The sequence below is a fragment of the Sander lucioperca genome, chromosome 14, assembly GCF_008315115.2.
Source record: "Sander lucioperca isolate FBNREF2018 chromosome 14, SLUC_FBN_1.2, whole genome shotgun sequence".
In the NCBI taxonomy this organism is placed as follows: domain Eukaryota; kingdom Metazoa; phylum Chordata; class Actinopteri; order Perciformes; family Percidae; genus Sander; species Sander lucioperca.
The window spans coordinates 26,465,065-26,485,311 of record NC_050186.1 but is presented as its reverse complement, the minus strand read 5'-3'; the positions used below and the strand labels follow the sequence as shown (position 1 = coordinate 26,485,311).

Sequence of the window (20,247 nt, the reverse complement as noted above, 5' to 3'; positions counted from 1 at the left end):
GGTTGTTATGTGACTTGAAGTTTAGCAGATGTGTATCTTATAACTAATTAATGCAACCCGAAGAAGTACTTCTAAATGCTGAATTATTTCTAAAATGCTTGTTAAAGAAAGCTAACTGATGTCAAGTGTTCTCATCAATATTTAATGAACAAGAGCCAGAAGTTTCTTTGTCAAACTTGTTGTGAACAGTTCAGCGGAGGCCTGTCATTGTTATGCTGGGAGCTCCAGGTTGTGTAATGACAGCACACGTAGGCTAATGAGCTGGCTTTGTCGTTTTTACGCAATACGTTATTAATCTGTTGGGTGAAATGAAACTACCCATGGTAATCCTTCCTTTCTCTCCACAGAACCCGGTCATGGAGGAGACCGTGTGGGAGCAGTACACCGTGACCCTGCAGAGGGTGAGTCCATCTGCCCCACAATACACCAGACCTCATCTCATTTAAAGTATTTACATTTTATCCATAAACACAGGCTGTTAAACCCAGTGCTTCACTGGGAGTGCATTTCAGTTCTTATTTTGACACATTGCAGTCAACTAACATTTAAGAGATCAAAGAGTTCCCTTGCTACATATGTAACAGACATTCCCCTTTCAACTGAATGAGAGCCAAAGTAAACTTACGCAGTTGGGAAGAAAATATAATTTTCAGTCTCTGTATGGAAATTATGAATAATGTGCTTGCCTTGTCAGATGAGCTCGTGAAAAACTTAACAGAAGAAGATCAACTATTTCCATGTCAATACAAAATAAAATACACACACACTCTGTGTATATGTATTAGGGCTGCCCCCTGAAAGTCAAATATTTAACTCCTGGGGACATTTTGGTCCCCAGGAGTAGCTGCAGAGTGAGCGCTCCTCGCTTTCACTCTGCTCTCTGGGGGAAAGTCATCCTGTCCGCTCACTGAGAGTGAAACAAGAGTTCAGCGACGGGTACAGGCAGCTGCCCGGGGGGGAAGAGAGGCTTTGCCCGGGCAAGCTCCGAGATAACGCTATCGTCTGCCGCCTTCTTAAAAGTGGTAACTTTGCAGCTCACAGCAACTTAATCAGAATCAGAAAAAGCTTTATTGCCAAGTACGTTTTTTACACATACAAGGAATTTATTTTGGTGTTGTATGTCACACATTCTCTAAATATAAGAAGGTTAAGAAACTCAAGTATTAGAGTTAAAACAATATAAGTATAAATATATACCAGCTCGCTTCAGGGTCCTGGTGGCGTGCAGGTCCTGGAGCGGCGGCAGATTGCAGCCAATCACCTTCTCAGCAGACCGAATGACACGCTGAAGTCTGCCCTTGTCCTTGGCAGCGCTAGCAGCGTACCAGATGGTGATGGAGGATGTGAGGATGGACTCGATGATGGCTGTGTAGAAGTGCACCATCACTGTCTTTGGCAGGTTGAATTTCTTCTTGCCGCAGGAAGTACATCCTCTGTTGTGCTTTCTTGACGAGGGAGCTGATGTTCAGCTCCCACTTGAGATCCTGGGAGATGATAGTTCCCAGGAAGCAGAAAGACTCCACAGTGTCACAGAGGGTGGTGGGGGCAGGTGGGGCTGAGTTCTTCCTGAAGTCCACAACCATCTCCACTATACCATATACTGTAGTCTCTGGCTTTTGTTTGATATATGTAGTGTCGGCAAAAAAATTATTTTATTCTGAATGGTAAATACGGAAGAAGTGATGCATTCTGTAGCATTATGCGCTGCTGTTGTTAAGATGGGAGTTATGTGGGATATGTATAATAAATAAATGGTAAACATAATGGAGCATTTAGCTACTTAAGAGTTGGTCGAGATCAAAACGGAGCTAAAATGAGAGTGCATATTGAACTTGCATTCATCAGGTGGACACAAACAGGACTCCAGTTGAATGGTGATGTTGCAGCATGTTTGCTCAATGGGCAAATAATAAAGCTCTTTTTGCTAACACGTTTGCCATACCAACTTTATTTGGTGATATATTTTTGATTTGTTGATGCTGTTTTTACAGCTTGTTGTGTAGCCCCAAATAGAACATTTTATAGAGCTTGGGTGTGGGGTTCTGCAAGGAGAACTTGGACTCATGGCCGCAGTAATGTGTCAATGGCAAAAACTGCCAAAGTTGGTTTTAGTCAGTTATCTCGTAAACACACAACTTCTTTGAGCTTTTAAAATATTATACTTTTAGTTCTAGTACTTAGCAAAGTTATGATTAATTAAGTCATGAACTGTTTGAACAAAAAGGTAAACAAGATTACAAATCTGACCAGACATTCAATATCAGCTTTTGGTACTTAACAAGTTCAGTACTCTGTGTATATTAATAACCACTAGTTACAGCACCATTGTTAAATTGTTAACACTTTCTTAAATGTGGATGTGCCACATCTCGCCACCAGCCAAGTGAACCAGGTTCTACACCGTTGGTAATGTTAAACACGTGTACAACTGTGTGAGCAGACCAAACTAGTTGAGCTTAGGTAATCATCGTGATGAGCGCATTGTCTCCTGCTGCGGTTCACTGGAGCCAAAAAAGCAGATTTAGTGCTGCAGGCGTGTGACCCCCGACGCCCAACCCCACCACAGCCAGCTGTCACACTCTGCTCTGTACATCTACTTTTTATTCTCTTCTACCTTTTGTTAACTGAGCAGACTTTTTAAAGAAGTTTCCTCTGCTGCTGCCTGTGTCCCCCAGAATATCCCTCAAAGGAAAAAGACCATCATCATAATAGAACCTAATATTTATCAGCTCTTTGGCCAATGTTACAAGACATACTTTATTTATTAGGGATAATGTCAATTTTATTGTGATGTAAATGTGCCACATTTCTCCAAATGGCTAATTTTCATCTGCAGGTTGACATTAAAAACGAAAAAAGACTGACACACACTGAAGTATATAGCAGGATACAGAATAAACGCAAATTACTTTTCGTATGTTATAGAGGAAACATTGCACATGGGAATTATTACAACAGACACGACTAACATTAGAAAGGACGACAAAATACAGTGCTATACGCATTTACATGGGGAACATAACGCACACAAAGCATGTAAGGGCCCTGACACACCAACCAGATGGGCCGACCGTCGGCAGAAAAGCCAGTCGGACTGATCAGTCGGGTCCCGAGGTCCAAAAAATGCCTCAGAACACACTGAGGCGACGCCGACTTGAGCGTACGCTCTGCGCGTGCGCGAAACGTAATACATCTCCATACCAGCAGGCGGCGCTGCTCTGTATTGTTTCCATTAACAGTCTGATTATTTCCCAGAAAATGAAAACCGGCAGCTGATTGGACGAACGCGTCACGTGGTTCTTTTTTCTCTGGAAATTCACAGACTGTCATGGCGGCTTGTTCAGAATACGATCTCATATTGTACTAAAATAGTTCACCGAAATGTGTTTCTGAAAACATTTTAAGCGAGAAATAGGCCATGCAGTTGCTGAATCTGTCTTCATTTCAGATTGACAAAGGTCAGTTTAAAAGATTTTCGTCAGATTTTGAGCGGCTCATCTGCTCCCCATTTCCGGGTGAGTCCCGACTGCCCTGTCCCCGACTGAACATGTCGGGACGGCCCAAATGAAGGCCAACGGCTCCTCGGACGGCCGACGGCACGGAAGTCACGGACCTCGCCAGACGGCCCGACGCCCGATTATCGGGCTGGTGTGTCTTCTCTCTAAGGCACACAAGGCGTGCAAACAGTATTAAACATCACAAAGCGAACATATTGCAAACAAAATGGACAGAAGATGAACTGGGGTTTAAATAAGTTTTCTGTTCTGAATGTACAGCAGTGTAACTGTGTTTAAATAGGTAACACACTCAAGATCTGGGCTTAGTAAATATGGGTACTGTATCAGGTGACTAGATGCAAAGTAAAAACAAACAGGGAGGATGGTAACAAAGCAGCAGAGATTTGAGAGGCACAGTTTGATTCCTGGCACTATTTTGGATTTTTACTGTTCAAATGGCAGAGCAAAGTCCCGATGTGATTAAAAAAAAAAAAAAAAATTGTTCACGCTGTCGGTGTCAAAGTAAATATAATGGATAACAAAGGCAATATGTGGACACATCTGGATGTGAAGAAACGAGACAATGATCTGTTGCTTTAACTTCCAACAGACTGATCTGACAGACTGAGCTATCATCCAACTTCAGTGACACACACTGCTTATTCTTGTACATCGTAATAATTGAAGTGACATTCAGCAGCATTGAAAAAAATAAATATATATCATTATATAACCATTTCAAAGACAAAAGACAAAGCTCACATCACAAAAAGTTGACGTTTTGCAGACATCTGGCAGCAACAGTCTATTCAACTATTTGTTAAGTACTATATTTCATTCTTCACCGAATATTTTGATAAGATTTAGTATATCAGAGCGAAATAATCTGCTCATGTCTTCTATCCTCCTTCATTTATGCCTCTGCTCGTACTTTCTCCCTCCCTCTGCCTCCGCGGCCATCTGCTATAGACAGAGGGAAGTGGGGAATTGTATTGGTTTTTTTTTAGTACAGATGGAAGGGAGAGGATAAAGAGACAGGGTCATCAAATCTCTGACCTAATCTCATCTGGGCAAACTGCAGCAGTGGCAGGTAGAATCATTCAAAGCCACGTTTCCAAAGAAGCCTTTAAAAAAAACAGGAGATGTTTGTAAATGAACATTAAACCTTGGAAAAAGTGTGTGCACAAGGCTACAGAAGATGGGCATGTAGGCGCTGAACTGCTGCATAGTCATCCATGCATGACTTCAGTTTGCACAACTGTTATCACAATCAGAGCCAAAATCCAGGTCCTTTAATCGCCATGCACAAAACACATACAACCAGGATAATACACTGTGAGCTGACACACCAGAGGGATTACAGGAAAACACACACACACACACACACACACACACACACACACACACACCCCACATGATTTACATTGTTTCTTTTTTTGTTCTCAGGATCCGAAGATGGGCTTTGGCATCGCAGTGTCAGGGGGGCGAGACAACCCGAACGAGGAAAGTGGCGAGACATCCATCGTGGTGTCCGACGTCCTGCAAGGAGGACCTGCTGATGGCTTGTTGTTGTGCGTACCGTTGTTGCTCATAATTTAGGATAAATCCTTGAACTCCACACAGAACGCTCATACACACCTTTCACACCGCCGGCTTTACCCGGGTTAAACCAGGGTTGACTTTGTGTTTGAAGGGTTAGGGCACGTTGACCAGCTCGGCTTCGCGACCCAGGTCAAGAGGTGGGTCGGACGCGGCTTAGATGCGGGTCACTTTCAATGGAAATTGCACATGGCCAGTTGCTAACAACCGGGAACGGTCAAATTATTTCATTGGTTGAAAATGGGGGTGCACATTCATGACGCAATTGTCACAGGCCGCCGAGACATCATAGATTTTTCTATCTTTTTTTTATAATGAGACGGGAAGCCGACAGCAAAGCTTAACTTTAATTTTAATGTTATTCAACAAAGAGAAATGTTTCCCCCTCATCCTTAAATGGTCATAAATCGATATTAGAGTAGCTTACTTCCTTGTTTACTGCTGCACCTGCGATGAATGAAATGCAGAGGAGAATGAAACTAAGAGCGTCTGTCTCCACATAATCATCTGTTGAGTGTTTGATGGTTATTTATTTGTGCTTTAGAACTTAACCACTGCGAAACAATTAGAAAATACTGTTATATTTATCTCATTCACAGCTCCGTTCCGCTCTCGCTCGCTCTCTCTCTGTCTCTCTCTCTCATTCTTCGCTCGCCCAAGCTTGCAGCTCGTCTACCCAGCCTACTGTACAATGAGAGCTATATTAAATTTAGTACAATTCATATCCCATTCAATAGTGGAATTACTTAACCAAATGTTGCTATACCATTTATACTGAGGTATATTTTCCTTTTAATATCCCTGTATGTATTAGACCATGGTAGGCAAGAAAAATGCTTTTTGCAACAATCTATATTTGTCCAGTATTTGATTCACAGGATTTGCCAAAAACAGACATTCCTTAAGGTCAATTTATCCATAGTTTTCCAAAACTTTTAAGAATTTTATGGTATACTGCAATATGAAATGATATGTTCATGATAGTTATACAGGACTTTATCCACATTGCCCATGGTCCAAAACAAACCCATGGCTCATTTAATCAATCAATGTGACAACTGACATGGATTAGTTCATTTTATATATATATATATATATATATATCTATCGCTTTGATTATTGTTTGTATCTTTTTATTTCTTAAAGGATTTATTTCCCTACTTGCAGACATCCCATTATATTCCTTATTGGGAAGGCAACTATCTGAACAGAGACACAGCCATTAGTGTTCCACCTGTCACTTTAGGTTCAAACAAAATATTAAATGTATTTATAAAAGTTATGTCTTTATTTTTGCAATAAACATTCACATTTAGCACCCTGAGAATACCTACCAGAGAATACCAGTTTTTAAATGTAGCATGTTTAGCTCATACCAGTGTGTGTTTGTTTGTGTAGTGAGAATGACCGAGTGGTGCAGGTGAACGCCATCCCCATGGACGGGGCCATCCACTCCTTCGCTGTCCAGACCCTCAGGAAGTGTGGCAAAGTAGCAAAGATTGTAAGTACAGCTTCTTTTGCTGTGTTATTTGAACCTGACCTGATGCATGTTGGGGGTTTGAAACCTCGTATTCATTGATCCTGCCTCTCTCCTTGTATTTCCTCTCTCTCTTTTTCAGCTAAAAAATGTATTGATTTGTTTGTTAGTGACCTCTGACCTGATTTTTTTTTTTTTTCTTTTTCTTTTGATCAACAGACAGTCAAGAGGCCCAGGAAGGTTCCAGTCAATCTGCTGAACCGTCCCCCGTCACCTGATGACCGAGTCTTCAACAACGACTACAATGACGATTACTACGAGCAGGACCGCCGCAGTATGTACAGCAGCCGGAGTGGAGGTGGGCGGGACCACAGCCTGGAGAGGGAGCGAGGCGGGGGAGGCTACATGGATTCCGGCTACCAAACACGTGAGCGCGACTACGACAGGGACTATGACCGGCGGGAGCGTGGTCGAGGCACAGAGAGAGACCTGAGCCCGGACCGGCAGTACAAGAGAGATGGCAGCAGAGGTCGCACTTTGGACCGAGAACGCAGCCCGGATCGCCCCTACAAGGGGGACCACGTGCCCGTGCGCGCCTACAGCCCGGACAGAAGGTACCGCAGCGAGCATGCGTTAGACAGAGACCACAGTCCCGACCGGCGCTACCGCAGCGAGCGAATGTTGGACCGCACCGACAGCCCAGACCTGCGCTACACACGTGACAGCCCTGCACGAGGCCGCGACCACAGCTTCGAACGAGGACGGGAACACATCCCCAGTGACCCGAGGAAGTACGAGGAGCCGCCGAAGCGGAGTGGGAGCAGAGACCGTCTGGATCGCTCCCCATCACCTGTCGCCATGCCCATCCCTCTGCCCCGCCCCGCCCGGGACCTGGAGCCACTAGAGAAACCCATGAATGTGCTGCTGCTGAAGAACCGGCCCAACGAAGGTGTGAAACTAACTCATCTTGTGACTGCTGTTAGGCTGTTTGACTCCATTTTAACAACAAAATATATAGTTGGTACTTTTTTAAAACGGGTAATATGATTTTTTTTTTTTCTGTCTGCCAGTCTGGGTATCTTTTTTTTTGTAGGCTGTAAAGCCTGTTTATGTGTTGATACTATACAAAGAGGATTTTTTTTATCTATCTTTTCCAGAGTATGGCCTTCGTCTTGGCAGTCAGCTCTTCATCAAAGAGATGACCAGCACAGGACTCGCCAGCAGAGATGGGAACCTGCAGGAAGGGGACATTATTTTAAAGGTAGGGTCAAGGTTTTTCCTCAAAGTGCAGATCGTGAACCAGCTACGTGTCAGATATAATGCTTATTGATTGATGTCTCATTATTCTTTTATTAATATTTGAACTCCAACTTCTGGTGCAGGGGGTAAGTTTAGCCATTTAGGATGCTGTGTATTTTATTTGAAATAAAAAAAACAATTAAGATTTCTTTCTTGTTTTTAAACTTCTCATAATCACTATCTCTCTCTCTCTCTCTCTCCATATCAATACTGTTGCATTGTTTCTTTGTAGTTAGTGCAGTGATTAGCATCTGACTGGCTCCTGATCTCCTCTCTGTCAGATTAACGGTACGGTGACAGAAAACCTGTCGCTCAGCGACGCAGGGAAGCTGATCGAGAAGTCCCGCGGGAAGCTGCAGCTGGTGGTGCAGAGAGACAAACGGCAGGTGCTGATCCGAGTCCCCCCAATGGCAGACAGCGACTCGGAAATCGATGGTGAGAGACTCTTGAAACTGAAAAGCAGCAGGTCCTATCCAGAGTAAAGGCAAACCCTAACGAGTGGCCGCCGTCATCATATATATATATATATATATAAACCCACTGCGAATATGAAGCTCATATTTAACTGTAGAAACGTTGGAGCTGTTGTTGTATTTGTCCATTAAACTTGTCTTCCCTTCATAAAATAAAAGGTGTACAAACACATCAGGTTTTATTATTTAAATGTGTACAAATATTTGACAAAGTAGTACTAGCACTACTAGCTAACCAGAGACTCACCATACTATCATCATTATTCTTTCACCGTCATGATTACTCACTCTTTTATACCTGGTTTTGATGTCACATGACCGGACGGCGTGCTGTGATTGGTAGGGACCAATCTAGAAAAATGGTGTGAGTGGATTGTTCCCTGACCAAATGTTTGCGGGGGTGGGGGGGGGGGGGGTTAGCCGGAAGACTTGTGACCCACTTTTCTCTGGTTTCGGGACTCTGTGTGTGTGTGTGTGTGTGTGTGTGTGTGTGTGTGTGTTTCTGCATGTGTGAAAGTGCTCCCCCGCCTTAGGCAGGGTGATCTAATCCCCCATCATAATCCTGCTAGTGGATATGACAAAATTTCATTATGGTAAGGTTGGCACCGCAGCAGTCCTCTGGTTTTTGCCGTCCAGTATCCCTCTCTGTAAAGACCTCTGAGAACAATAGGGACTGGTTGCGTGTGTGTGTGTGAGGAGTTTCAGCTTTGCAAGGTTTAAATCGCCAAGTGCATCTACTTAATGTTGCTTTGTAATGGATTGCTATGCTTCTTCAATCAAGCCACGCTAAAGTACAAATAATCTATCCTTTGTTTCTAAACGTCCTTGGAGGGGGTAGAACATATTATGACTGGGCGTACTCCACTTTGTAGTGATGTGACCTTTTTATTTATGTGGCACCTTTGTGTGTGTTTGTGCCCTTTCCTGCTTCCATGACCTGTGGGCCGTTTGAATTGTGTAAAAGCCATGTTATGTAATTTAAGAAGAAATTATACATTTCACTTTTCCAGACATGTGTTTTTATATTACCTGAACGTGAAGGCAATATGAAACCCAAAGGCATCATAGACTCCTTTTTTGAATTTGTTTGTTCACGTGTGTTGCAGACATCTCCGAGATTGAGTCGTACCGCTCCTACTCTCCACAGGATGACAGGCGGGGCCACCACTCCGACCTCTCCTCCCACTCCTCCAATGAGAGGCTAAGAGAAAAGCCCAGGTAAGCTGTCGTTAAATCTAGAGCCACGGGAAGGAATTATTTCCCCTACCTTAAGATTAACTGCTTGATTTTAGAGTTTTGTTCTTAACAGAGAAAAGCCACAAAGAGCCCACTAAGATATCCCCCATCATTTTATTATCTGTGTGTGATTAATACAGCAGAAAAATCAGGATATGCAGGATTATGTTTTTTGTTTCATGGAGCTTAGCCAAACCATCACATTAAATTAAATAGATTTACAGTGGTGATCATTATGATTTTATTCCTTTTCTAATATTGGATTTTAATCAGGAAGAATTTCTTTGCATCAACTAAGTGCTATTACGTTTAGCTGTATATTATTTATAGTATCGACTGACTTTGGGGGCTCGGGTTTGGGGGTTTCGGGGGTTATTGAGGGATGACATGCAACAAAGGTCCTGAGCTGAACTGACTCACCAGAATGTCCTATTAAAGAGACTTATTCTGATACTTTAATTTGTATAATTACCAGAGAGGACCCACCCAACAGACTGGCAAAAATGGGCGCCATGCCAACACCATTCAGAATTCCTGACAGGGCTGTAGAAGACACGCCCCATTTGTCGGCAGAGAGGGAGGAGCCCCGACCAGAAACGCCACCAGGTACACATTTCTCCTTCTGTATATATAAAGCTTTGATCATTAACCAGGTTTAAGTAGATGTAAATGCTGCAACTTGTTAATATTAACATGTTTTTTTTGTTCTGTGTCTGCAGTACTAGCAGCCACTGTAGTCCCAAGGGTTCATGCTCCTCCTAAGGTGCCCCTAAAGCCAAGCATAGAGGACCTGGAAGTGTATGGGTCAGTATATCACAAAATACTTATTCAGGGTGACACTGTCTAGATTTTTGACCGCACATCCGTTCGTCTCTCTCAGGGTTCATCTGGGCGTGTCCATTAATGTTAGTTTTGTTGAGGTTTTATACAATTCTGTAGCCTTCCAGTAGTGTTCATTATGTATTTAACTCCAAACATTCATATTTTGGTGGAAGTAAGTATGTTGTAACGTCAAAATGCTGTTTTCCCAAGCCCTTCTAACAAATGTTCCGCACGTGACCTGACGTAGCTTTCTGTATGGTGACTTTGCTTCAGAACAGTACAGTAACTTGAATGGCAGTCAGCTCGGCCCCATTTGTGGTGAAGCGGACAGGAAGCTAAGCAATGTACTGCTGTGGACGCCACCTTAGGTCAGATCTGAAAGTCCGAAAGCGATATGTACTGCTGTGGACGGGTACCAGCAAAACATATCTTAGCCACTTAAAAAAGGACCACCTAAAAAAAAACGGGGAACTGAAGCGGTTATATCGCTCTCCTCAAATCTACCTGACTCCAAACGTGTTTCTAAGGCTGAGTGGGTGTTCTCGTTTGAAAAACCATGAAAAGAACACAGATGGACTCGGCCTTTAAGCCAGAGACCCATAGTGAAAATTGTATATGAAAGAATTTCCTTTGTCTTTCCTTTATGTATATGTAAAATGAGATCTTGCTTTCATCGCCCAGGCCGAACACAGTGATGGTGCGTTTCCAGAAAGGTGACAGTGTGGGTATGAGACTGGCCGGGGGAAATGATGTCGGCATCTTCATTGCTGGTGTTCAGGAGGACAGCGCAGCTGAGCAGGAGGGTCTCCGCACAGGAGATCAGATCATGAAGGTGAGACTTATCTTATTCAACAACAAAAACAGCAGAGGAAACATTATTTTGACTCAATAGTACAAGACACAGAGTTTGTTCATCGGGATCCCCGTTAGACTCTGACCAGGGTGTAGGCACCTGTTAAGTACAAGGAAAGATTCCAAGTTTTCTTGATGCATGAAAATCATTTTATTGCCTATTATTTTACAATTCTAAGTTGCGCGGGGAAAGGGGAATGGGAACAAAGGCAGTATGGAGTCTCTTTGTGCGCTCCATGGTTTCTTTATCCTGGGGAACCCTAATGGGCCACGCCCACTTTTGACAGGGTATGTCCATATATGGAAACGTGCGTCACACTGTAGAATCAACCCCTTACTGGCAGGGGGGACGTCTCCATTTGTAGAGCTAAATAAGCTGCAACGAAAATCGTTAGGGACATGCAATATAGCCACAACAGCACCAACTATTGGAACAGTACTGTAAACATAGCATAACGACTATAATAAGAGAAATTTAAAATTAAAATGATGTATAAACAAAATCATTAAAGGCACAATCCATGTTGTAAATGTAAACCAAAGGCAGGATTAGAATCTGCTATCACCCCAAACATTGAGAAGTAATCAGCCCTTTTTTTTTTTTTTTTTTTTTTACTCTTGTGCTGGTGTTCAGGTATCTTATTCTTTTGTGTAAAAAATGTTCTATTTGATCTGCTGGTTATGTTGTATTTAAGTCTTTTCTATATGATACCACTCTCTCTTATGGTATCTCTTAAATATTGTGTCTGTTTCAGGTGAACAACATGGACTTCAGAGGCATGGTGCGTGAGGATGCTGTCCTCTACCTCCTGGAAATTCCCAAAGGAGAAGATATAACCATTCTTGCTCAAAGCAAACCTGAAGGTACTATACTGTACATGTAGGTAGAGGATTGTAGTGGAACCCCAATTGAGCCTTGTGGTACACAAAATCCACTTTACAGGGGGTGAGGTTAAAAGTCATTTATTTGGTTTTAACTTTAGTTTTGTGTCATTTGTTTTCTGTTTCAGTGTACAAGGACGTTTTAGCATCTGGCAGAGGTGACTCTTTCTTCATCAGGACCCACTTTGAGTATGAGAAGGAGTCCCCTCAGAGCCTTCCTTTCACCAGAGGAGAGATCTTCAAAGTGACGGACACACTTTATGATGGCAAACTGGGCAACTGGCTCGCCATCCGCTCTGACAAAGACAACCAGCTGCGCGAGAAAGGAATCATCCCCAACAAGAGCAGGTGTGTGCAGGGCTAGTGGTTGTGGTGGTTATGTATGAAGGGTTAAGTATTTGTTAAAATAAATTGCCATGACAGGTGTGCTTCTGTAATGTTAGTGTTGGTCATGCTAGCACAAATTCATTTCAGTCGTTCACTGGCTTTGGAGCAGCTAACTGCATCATCTGATCAGCTCTACAGATTAGATCTAATCCAGAGAAGGTAAAGTCCGCACAGCAGCTTAATGCTCCGGATCTTATCTGTTCATCACGTGATCAGAGGTCATGTGATGTGATGAAAACAGATAAAGGGTCATGGGTCACTGCAATCAAATACACCTGAGGAAGGCCAAATTGTGGGCCGAAACGTTGTGGGTCTTATTTGCGCTATTAAAGCATTTTTTCGGAGCATTAAGCTGTCGTGCGGACTTCTTTGAACATATACTTTTTTGTCCTGCACCAGCAACTACATGGATGTGCAGAACGTTGTCTTTTTTGAACTTATCTCTGCTTCATCCAGAGTCAAAAACAAACAATGTAGTGTGGAGAACTGTTTAAAAAACATATATAATTGGTTATAGACATGAAGCTGACTAGCTCCTTCTTTATTTTGCCTCACAGAGCAGAACAAATGTCCAACGTCCAGAATGCTGCTCGGGTAGCATCAGGCAACGACAGAGGAGACTTCTGGAGGCTGAGAGGTCAAAGGGCGGCGAAGAAGAAAGACTTGCGCAAGAGCCGAGAGGACCTGACCGCTGCTCCAGTCGCCACAAAATTCCCTGCATACGAGAGAGTGGTCTTGCGTGAAGGTACCCAAAGAAGTTGTCTTCTGGTCACTGCAGTTTCTCACTAAGGATATTTTGGCTGCTTTTCCTGTTTACTTTACATACTGAATTGTATGCTGTTTGTCTTGGTTAGCTGGTTTCAGGAGACCAGTGGTGATATTTGGGCCCATTTCCGATGCTGTGAATGAAAAACTGGCCAATGACATGCCGAGCGAGTTTGTAGTAGCTAGTAAGTGCTTACCTTATCACCTCTTCATTGAAATTGTTTTAAATTGTACTGTAGCACACTTTGTTGTGCTGTGTTGCATGACATAGAATGTACATAGTTAATATTAAAAGTATTTAAGGACGAAAGATTATCGCACATGAACGTCATCCTGCGTTGTGATTTATTTTTTCTCTCTCTCAGAAACGGAGCCCAAGGATGCAGGAAGTGAGAAATCCTCCGGAGTGGTGAGACTAAACACCATCAGACAAATCATTGAACAGGTATGGTATACTAGGAAAAGATTACAGTTGAATGAAAATGCTGTTAGAGCGACTAACATTCAGCCACCTCCCTGTTTCCTCAGGACCGTCATGCTCTGCTTGATGTGACTCCCAAAGCTGTGGACACTCTGAACTACACCCAGTGGTATCCCATCGTCCTCTTCCTGAACCCAGACAGCAAGCAAGGCGTCAAGACCATGAGGAGCCGCCTCGTACCCGGATCTACCCGCAGCGCACGCAAACTGTACGAGCAGGCCGTCAAGCTGAGGAAGGCCTGCTCACACCTTTTCACTGGTAGGTTTCACCACCAAAGTGGCTGTTACTTCACATCAATAGTGACAAATGTAATACATCTATAAAAGTTACAAGGTGCTGTACCTGACTAAATCAAGGTCAACAGTAGAAATAGCAATTCAAGTCAGGCAATTTAAAGTGCAAAAATTCATTACAAAAAATAAACAGGGCTAGCTTTTAAAAAGACAGCGACAAGAAAGGATGGAAGGATACTTTAGCTATCGCACCTTTCCTTTCCTTCTGTATAGATTCAGCTGTTTTCAGGATTTGAAGACCGTTATAGTTTCACCAGCTTCAACTTAAAGTGTAGTACTGCGGTGACTCGTTAAGAATAAGATTAACTGACACATTGTTGGAGATTCTTGGCCTAACTGGTGTCATTGTTGTTTTTGTGTGCTCGTTCAGCGACTGTCGACCTGAACTCGGCCAATGACGCGTGGTACGGCAGCGTGAAAGATTCAATTCAGGAGCAGCAGGACCGAGCTGTGTGGGTGTGTGAGGGCAAGGTGAGTCTTGTTATCTGTGTGAATGACACACTGCTGTAGGCATTTCTCAAAGATTGACATGAGTTTAAGAGGCTCTGAGAATAAGAGTAATAATTTGACTGAGTTGTGTGAGTTATAATACATGCAGCACTGAGTTCGCATTGTCACTTCTCCTCAGTTGGACGGTTCAGACGAGGACCTGGATCTCCAGGACGACCGCATGTCCTACCTGTCAGCAATGAGCGCAGACTACCTGAGCATGGACAGCCGCCTAGCTAGCGACTACGAGGACACAGCGGACGAGGGCGGGGCTTACACGGACAACGAGCTGGACGAGACATTGGACGATCCCCAGCCGGTGTCGGCCATCAGTCGATCATCAGAGCCCGTGCTGCCAGAGGAGGTGGGAACGTGCTGATGCTGTATGAAATACCGCACAGTGTATACTGTTGGGGGGGGGGACACCCTTTGAATTCTCACCATTGTTTCCATAATCTTTCCCTGACAACCCACGTGTGTATTTCTGTGTGTGTTTGTGTTTGTGTCTCTGTGTGTTTTTGTGTGTGTGTGTGTATGTGTATGTGTGTGTGTGTGTGTGTGTGTGTGTGTGTGTGTGTGTGTGTGTGTGTGTGTTTAGAAGCCTCAACCCGAACCCCGGGCTCGTATGAGGAGGGCAGGGAGCAGAGAGATGCTGAACAGAGAGCCCAGCCCTCCTCCTCCTTTTACCCCTGAACCCCCGAAGGTGAGACACACACACCCCAAAACAACTATATCACTCGATCTACACTTCCCGGTAATGAGTAAAAAGTAAGCCTTAAAGGAACACGCCGACTTATTGGTCGGTAACCGGCTCCATCTAGCCTACTGCTCCCAATAAGTGACAAAATAGCACCAACATTTTCCTATTTACATGTTGTGATTTGTATAGTCACAGCGTGTACAAATAACAAGGTTGCATGAGACACAGCCATCTTCTAACCGTATATATACTATATACTGGGAACTATATTCTCAGAAGGCGAAGCACTGCCACTTGGGCGGAGTGATTTGCTCGCAGCACCTGAGAAGCCCGGTGGTGAGGAGCAGAGTAACAACGATGCTTTTCAGGTGTTGCGCTAATCACTCCGTCCAAGTGACAGCTCTGTCTCATGTGACCTTGTTATTTGTACACTGTAAACTGTATCATACTAATTTAAACCCGGACAGAATTTCATATATACCAGTGAGGATATTTTTAGCTCTTGTTACAGCTTTTCCATGTGGAGGTGGTTTATTTTGAAGAGGCACGATGCTGAAGCAGACCGTCCTCACCCAAACCCTGGCTGGCAGCTCAATAAAGGTTTCAGATGGTCAAAAAAAAAAAAAAAATCACAAACACTCGTTTATTGTGACAGGTGCGGGTTCAGAATCGGACTGAGTCCTCGCGCAGCTATGACTCGCACTCCAGCAGCACCATCAGCAGCGATGCAGCCGGTGTAAACAAGCCTCTTCCCCCTCCTGTGGCCCTCAAGCCCACCATCCCCCGTCTGAACCAGCCGTCAGTGGCGAAGGGGCCGGGGGAGGAGGACCCCGCCAACACATCCTTCCTCGGCAAGGTTAGTATTATCATATTGCATTTTTAGACCAACAAAAAAGTAACTTATGATTCAAGTTGTGATCTATCAAATCTCAAATATCCCTTTCAAGAAATAACTTTTCTTGGCTTATCCAGCATTTAGTTTTTCCTGGTGTTTAAGATGGAGGCTTTTACTCAGTAAATTATTATTTATTTCATTTTCTTCCTCTTTTGCTTTCTTTGCTTCTAATATGAAATAGCAAATGGGTGACCAGGTAACTGAATGTGTCTGCATTCGTCTTAAATGTTTGTGACCCTCCTTTTTAAATCCATAATTACTCATCATCTATCATTATGTTCTGCCATCTTCATTTCATGAAGTTATTACACTGTCACTTTTATATGAATCATGCCATGTGGATGTGGAGTATCTGCTATTCATCATCAACAATGGAACTTGAATTAACACTTATTTTTCTCGTAGATTAAAGCTTTTGAGAAGATGGACCACCTGGCCCGGGCTCAGAGGATGCTGGAGCTGCAAGAAGCAGAAAATGCTCGAGTCAGTACTGTTTTTATTCATTTTACGGCCTCAAGTACGATCAGCTCAGTGGCCACTGTTCTGTAGCTCTGCCCTGATCCTTTTTGTACTGTATTGAGCATTCAAAATCATAACCGATATGTTACCTACGGTAGTCATGTGTCCACATATCCAAAGTAACTGCCCCGTCGCGATCAGTCGGCTCCATCCTCAGCTCCGCAGTGTTTTATCAAACGTCCTCTTCATATTTTGTCAGTGTACGTGATGGATCAGGTGGACATATTCTTTGTTTCATCCGCATTCATTTCTTTTCTTTTTTTTTTTACCCATCCCCAGGAATTTATATAAATGTATATATTTTTTACCTGTTCCACAAAAACACACCTCCACCTCAAAAACAATCATGTAAAAAACCTTAAGGATACAGTAGGTTCCCATTTCTTTAAGTCTATCTTAATACAGGACTTACATGCCCATATGTACAGGGAAAGAGTTATTGTTTGCTGTAATCATGCCTCCGTGAAAAAATGCAGCAAAAAAGTTCAGCTGACCGAAAACTTGAACCAGACCCACGTTTTACTGAACTCCAACTCACTCGGAACGCTACGATGGCCAATCAAATACTTGCAACACCTTTACGATAGATGACTTTTTAACTTGAAGATTGTGACAGAAGTTAAATAATTGTTTTATATATTATAAACTGCTGTGCAGTGTTTTAGGCCCTAAAGCCAATTCAGAAATACCCACTTGGTTAGTTTATCTCAGACCGACTGACTGATTAGCCTCAGCTGAACTTTAAGATGAGTTTTACAGATCGAGGACTTTTTTCCCCCATCTTTTTCATTGAAATCACTTTAGGAAGGCAGCTCTTTACAGCTACCAATAACTCTTTCAATTTACATATGGGCATGTGAGTATTGTTTTAAGATATGAACTCCTCCTTTAAGTGCAGAAACACTTCTGGCCTCTTGGATCCATGTTTGAATGTCTTGTGGTGTATTTAAAAAAACAAAAACATTTGTATTCATTTTGACATATCTGGTTCCACTCTCTTCTCTCTGCACAGTTGGAAATCGCCCAGAAACATCCAGACATCTACGCCATCCCAGTGAAACTGCCAAAACCCAACCTCAACCGTCCTCAGCCCATAGGGTGAGAGCATCACTCGTCATAGTAAAAATGACATTTATTAAGATGCTGTAGGTTGTTCACTTTTAGTCCCATGAAAGGAAAAGCTAACTGTCTGTCTGTCTGTCTAGTTCGAGCTCCAACCCGGAGCAGCAGCCTCCCTTCAGACCGTACTCGGAGTCCAGAGGATACGAGGACGAGGAGGCCGATTACCGCAGGCAGCTGGCCGACCAGACCAAGAGAGGATACTACAATCCTCAGAAATACAAAGACACTGAGCTGTAGGCTGGGAAACCAGGAAGTGACATCATCAGCTCATCTGGACTCCTCCCTACATCGCTACAAGCAGACAGCGTTTGTTGCCGTGGTAACCGCTCATGCAGCACTACCTTGATGTAAACTCAGAACTTTGTTTGAGGTCCATTTTAACACTAATTTCAGACACATAATATTCTTACAAAGAGAGTATTTTGGCAAACGAACAATCAACTGATGAAACAGACGTCATCTGTTCATGATATTTCAGTGTAGATATTCATTCTTTTTTTTTTTTTAGTGTCTGAAGGTTTTCTTCACCCCCCAGCCCCAGTTTGTCTCTCATGTATTATTACTATTGCATTAGAGTCACAGAGACAAGTTAAATTGATTGATACCTCACAAGTTTTTTAAACACCCAGAAGGTTGTTAAACTACACTTTTTAGTTTTGAAGGTATTTCCAGAATGCTTAAAGACTCTTCTAACCAATAACTATCGTATTTAACTCACGTCTAACCTGGGTTGCTCCTCTGTTTTGTAGAAAACTATGGACCGTCCCGACAGGCCGCTGCGTCGGGCCGAACAACGCCCCTTAGCTGCGTTATAATCCCAACATCTTACAACCTTAAGTGGGCTACTGCTTTTATAAAACGGTCTTCAAGTATGGCAATATGAAAGTAAGTCACATTCCAGTTTAAATAGATTTTCAAAATAAAATAGGTCCTCCTGGGCTGGCTGGCTGCACATAGCGAGGCGGTTGCTACAGAACACAGCACAGGTAATGTTAGCCTACATTAGCAGCGAGCACAGACTATTTATTTTGCCTAACACTAAAGGAAGGCACTCAACACAAACTAACCTATCGAGACGGCAGTAGACCAGCAACTAACCGATCAAGGCAGCGGTACAACAGGACCTCCGGTGGCTTTGAAGAGAGCATAGAGAACCGCTTCAGTTCCCCGTTGGAAAGGGCCGTCTGACGGCAAGGTAAAGCGGTAAAAATATTCATATTATTTGTAAGTCACGTGCTTTTTTTGTCAGACCCAGATCGATACTTATTGTGCAGGAAGGAATTTGAATCATAGGTGTTGTCTATCACGGCCATGAACCAATCAGATTGCTTGATTTAGACCACCTGTTTTTATATTTACAAATGAGGGACATATGGCCGGCTACCGTCTTTGTTTTGATCACCAAAGTCTTTGAGGATTCTGGAAAGAACTAGAACATCAGTGGATGTTGGAAAACCTTTTGGGTCAAGACATTTTCCAGAGAAGCCCCTTACCTCTGTTACTGGACTGTAATAGCAAGGCAGAAACTGGAGTTAACACCATGCTGCAACAACACCATAGATTTGGTACTGTAGACTGTGTACAGTATCTACGTTTTACTTCCTATTTAGCGCATTTTTTTGTATATCACCAACTTTCTAACCCTTCACACTGAACTAGCTTGTTTCTGGCACACACACAAGAACAGTGTGTCAGTTTGGTTTATACACGTCAGCAGCTGCTTTGACATCAAATAGGTGTTGGTCTTCCTCTTCTAGTTACTGTCCTGCCATGTCAAGATTTATTGTACCTCTCTACATTCCTGATCGGACATTTGTATATATATGTACACCACTACACTATGTAATATGTGTGCAATCTGGGAAGTGGCATATTTTCAAGTGCCTTGTAGCTCTGATGTTAGCTTGGGGGGGGGAGGGGGATCAACAGCACAATGTTCTTAAATTGACAAAACAAACTCATACATGCATCTGTTTCTTATACTTCTGAGTTAAAAACAACGTACGGAAGTCATAATGACAAGATAACATGTCTTTTAGTAAATACAGTGCACTTCCATAAATTAGGGAGGTTGTGCAGGTGCATGTAAAGCATTTCTGTGTATAGATTAGCTGGAAGAGGTAAATGATGTCACAGGCTTCACTGTTAGAATATAATCATGTACGGAATATTCAGACGATGGTGTGAAGAATTACTAAGAGGTGCAGCACAGCTGAGGCCGAAGTATGCGTTTGTCTTTACGAGCTGTTTGCCACCAGAGACAATCACATTGTTGTGGCATATATGTTTTTATATTAAATATACATAAACTCAGTCAAGTCTTGTACACAGGAGCATCTGGAATGTGGTGATGACAATCATTGATCCATTTCTTTTAAATGTCTGTTAGTTTGTGATCTCCTTAGTGTTACAGAACAGACTATTGGTCAATTCAAATAAATAAATCTTTTTTTACATTG

The 20,247-nt window shown here is 42.9% G+C and overlaps 1 protein-coding gene across 9 annotated transcripts in view; it reads left to right on the top strand.

The window, feature by feature from the left end:
• tjp2a (tight junction protein 2a (zona occludens 2)) overlaps positions 1-20,240 on the top strand; it is a 45,679-nt gene extending 25,439 nt beyond the window's left edge. For 3 of the 9 annotated variants that reach the window (XM_031277431.2, XM_031277436.2, XM_031277434.2), the window contains 24 exons: positions 348-401; positions 4,944-5,068; positions 6,495-6,597; positions 6,793-7,522; positions 7,731-7,834; positions 8,154-8,307; positions 9,452-9,563; positions 10,057-10,187; positions 10,301-10,385; positions 11,085-11,235; positions 12,011-12,119; positions 12,266-12,485; positions 13,082-13,269; positions 13,379-13,474; positions 13,655-13,734; positions 13,818-14,028; positions 14,434-14,534; positions 14,692-14,916; positions 15,151-15,255; positions 15,908-16,108; positions 16,329-16,343; positions 16,553-16,630; positions 17,679-17,764; positions 17,872-20,240. In XM_031277431.2, the coding sequence (XP_031133291.1) occupies positions 348-401; positions 4,944-5,068; positions 6,495-6,597; positions 6,793-7,522; positions 7,731-7,834; positions 8,154-8,307; positions 9,452-9,563; positions 10,057-10,187; positions 10,301-10,385; positions 11,085-11,235; positions 12,011-12,119; positions 12,266-12,485; positions 13,082-13,269; positions 13,379-13,474; positions 13,655-13,734; positions 13,818-14,028; positions 14,434-14,534; positions 14,692-14,916; positions 15,151-15,255; positions 15,908-16,108; positions 16,329-16,343; positions 16,553-16,630; positions 17,679-17,764; positions 17,872-18,025 (3,618 nt within the window). In that variant the 3' untranslated portion in view covers positions 18,026-20,240. The remainder of the gene's footprint in view (positions 1-347; positions 402-4,943; positions 5,069-6,494; positions 6,598-6,792; positions 7,523-7,730; positions 7,835-8,153; positions 8,308-9,451; positions 9,564-10,056; positions 10,188-10,300; positions 10,386-11,084; positions 11,236-12,010; positions 12,120-12,265; positions 12,486-13,081; positions 13,270-13,378; positions 13,475-13,654; positions 13,735-13,817; positions 14,029-14,433; positions 14,535-14,691; positions 14,917-15,150; positions 15,256-15,907; positions 16,109-16,328; positions 16,344-16,552; positions 16,631-17,678; positions 17,765-17,871) is intronic. The other 6 variants (XM_031277438.2, XM_031277439.2, XM_035991800.1 and 3 more) reach the window with 4 other exon arrangements.
• Positions 20,241-20,247: the final 7 nt, after the last annotated feature.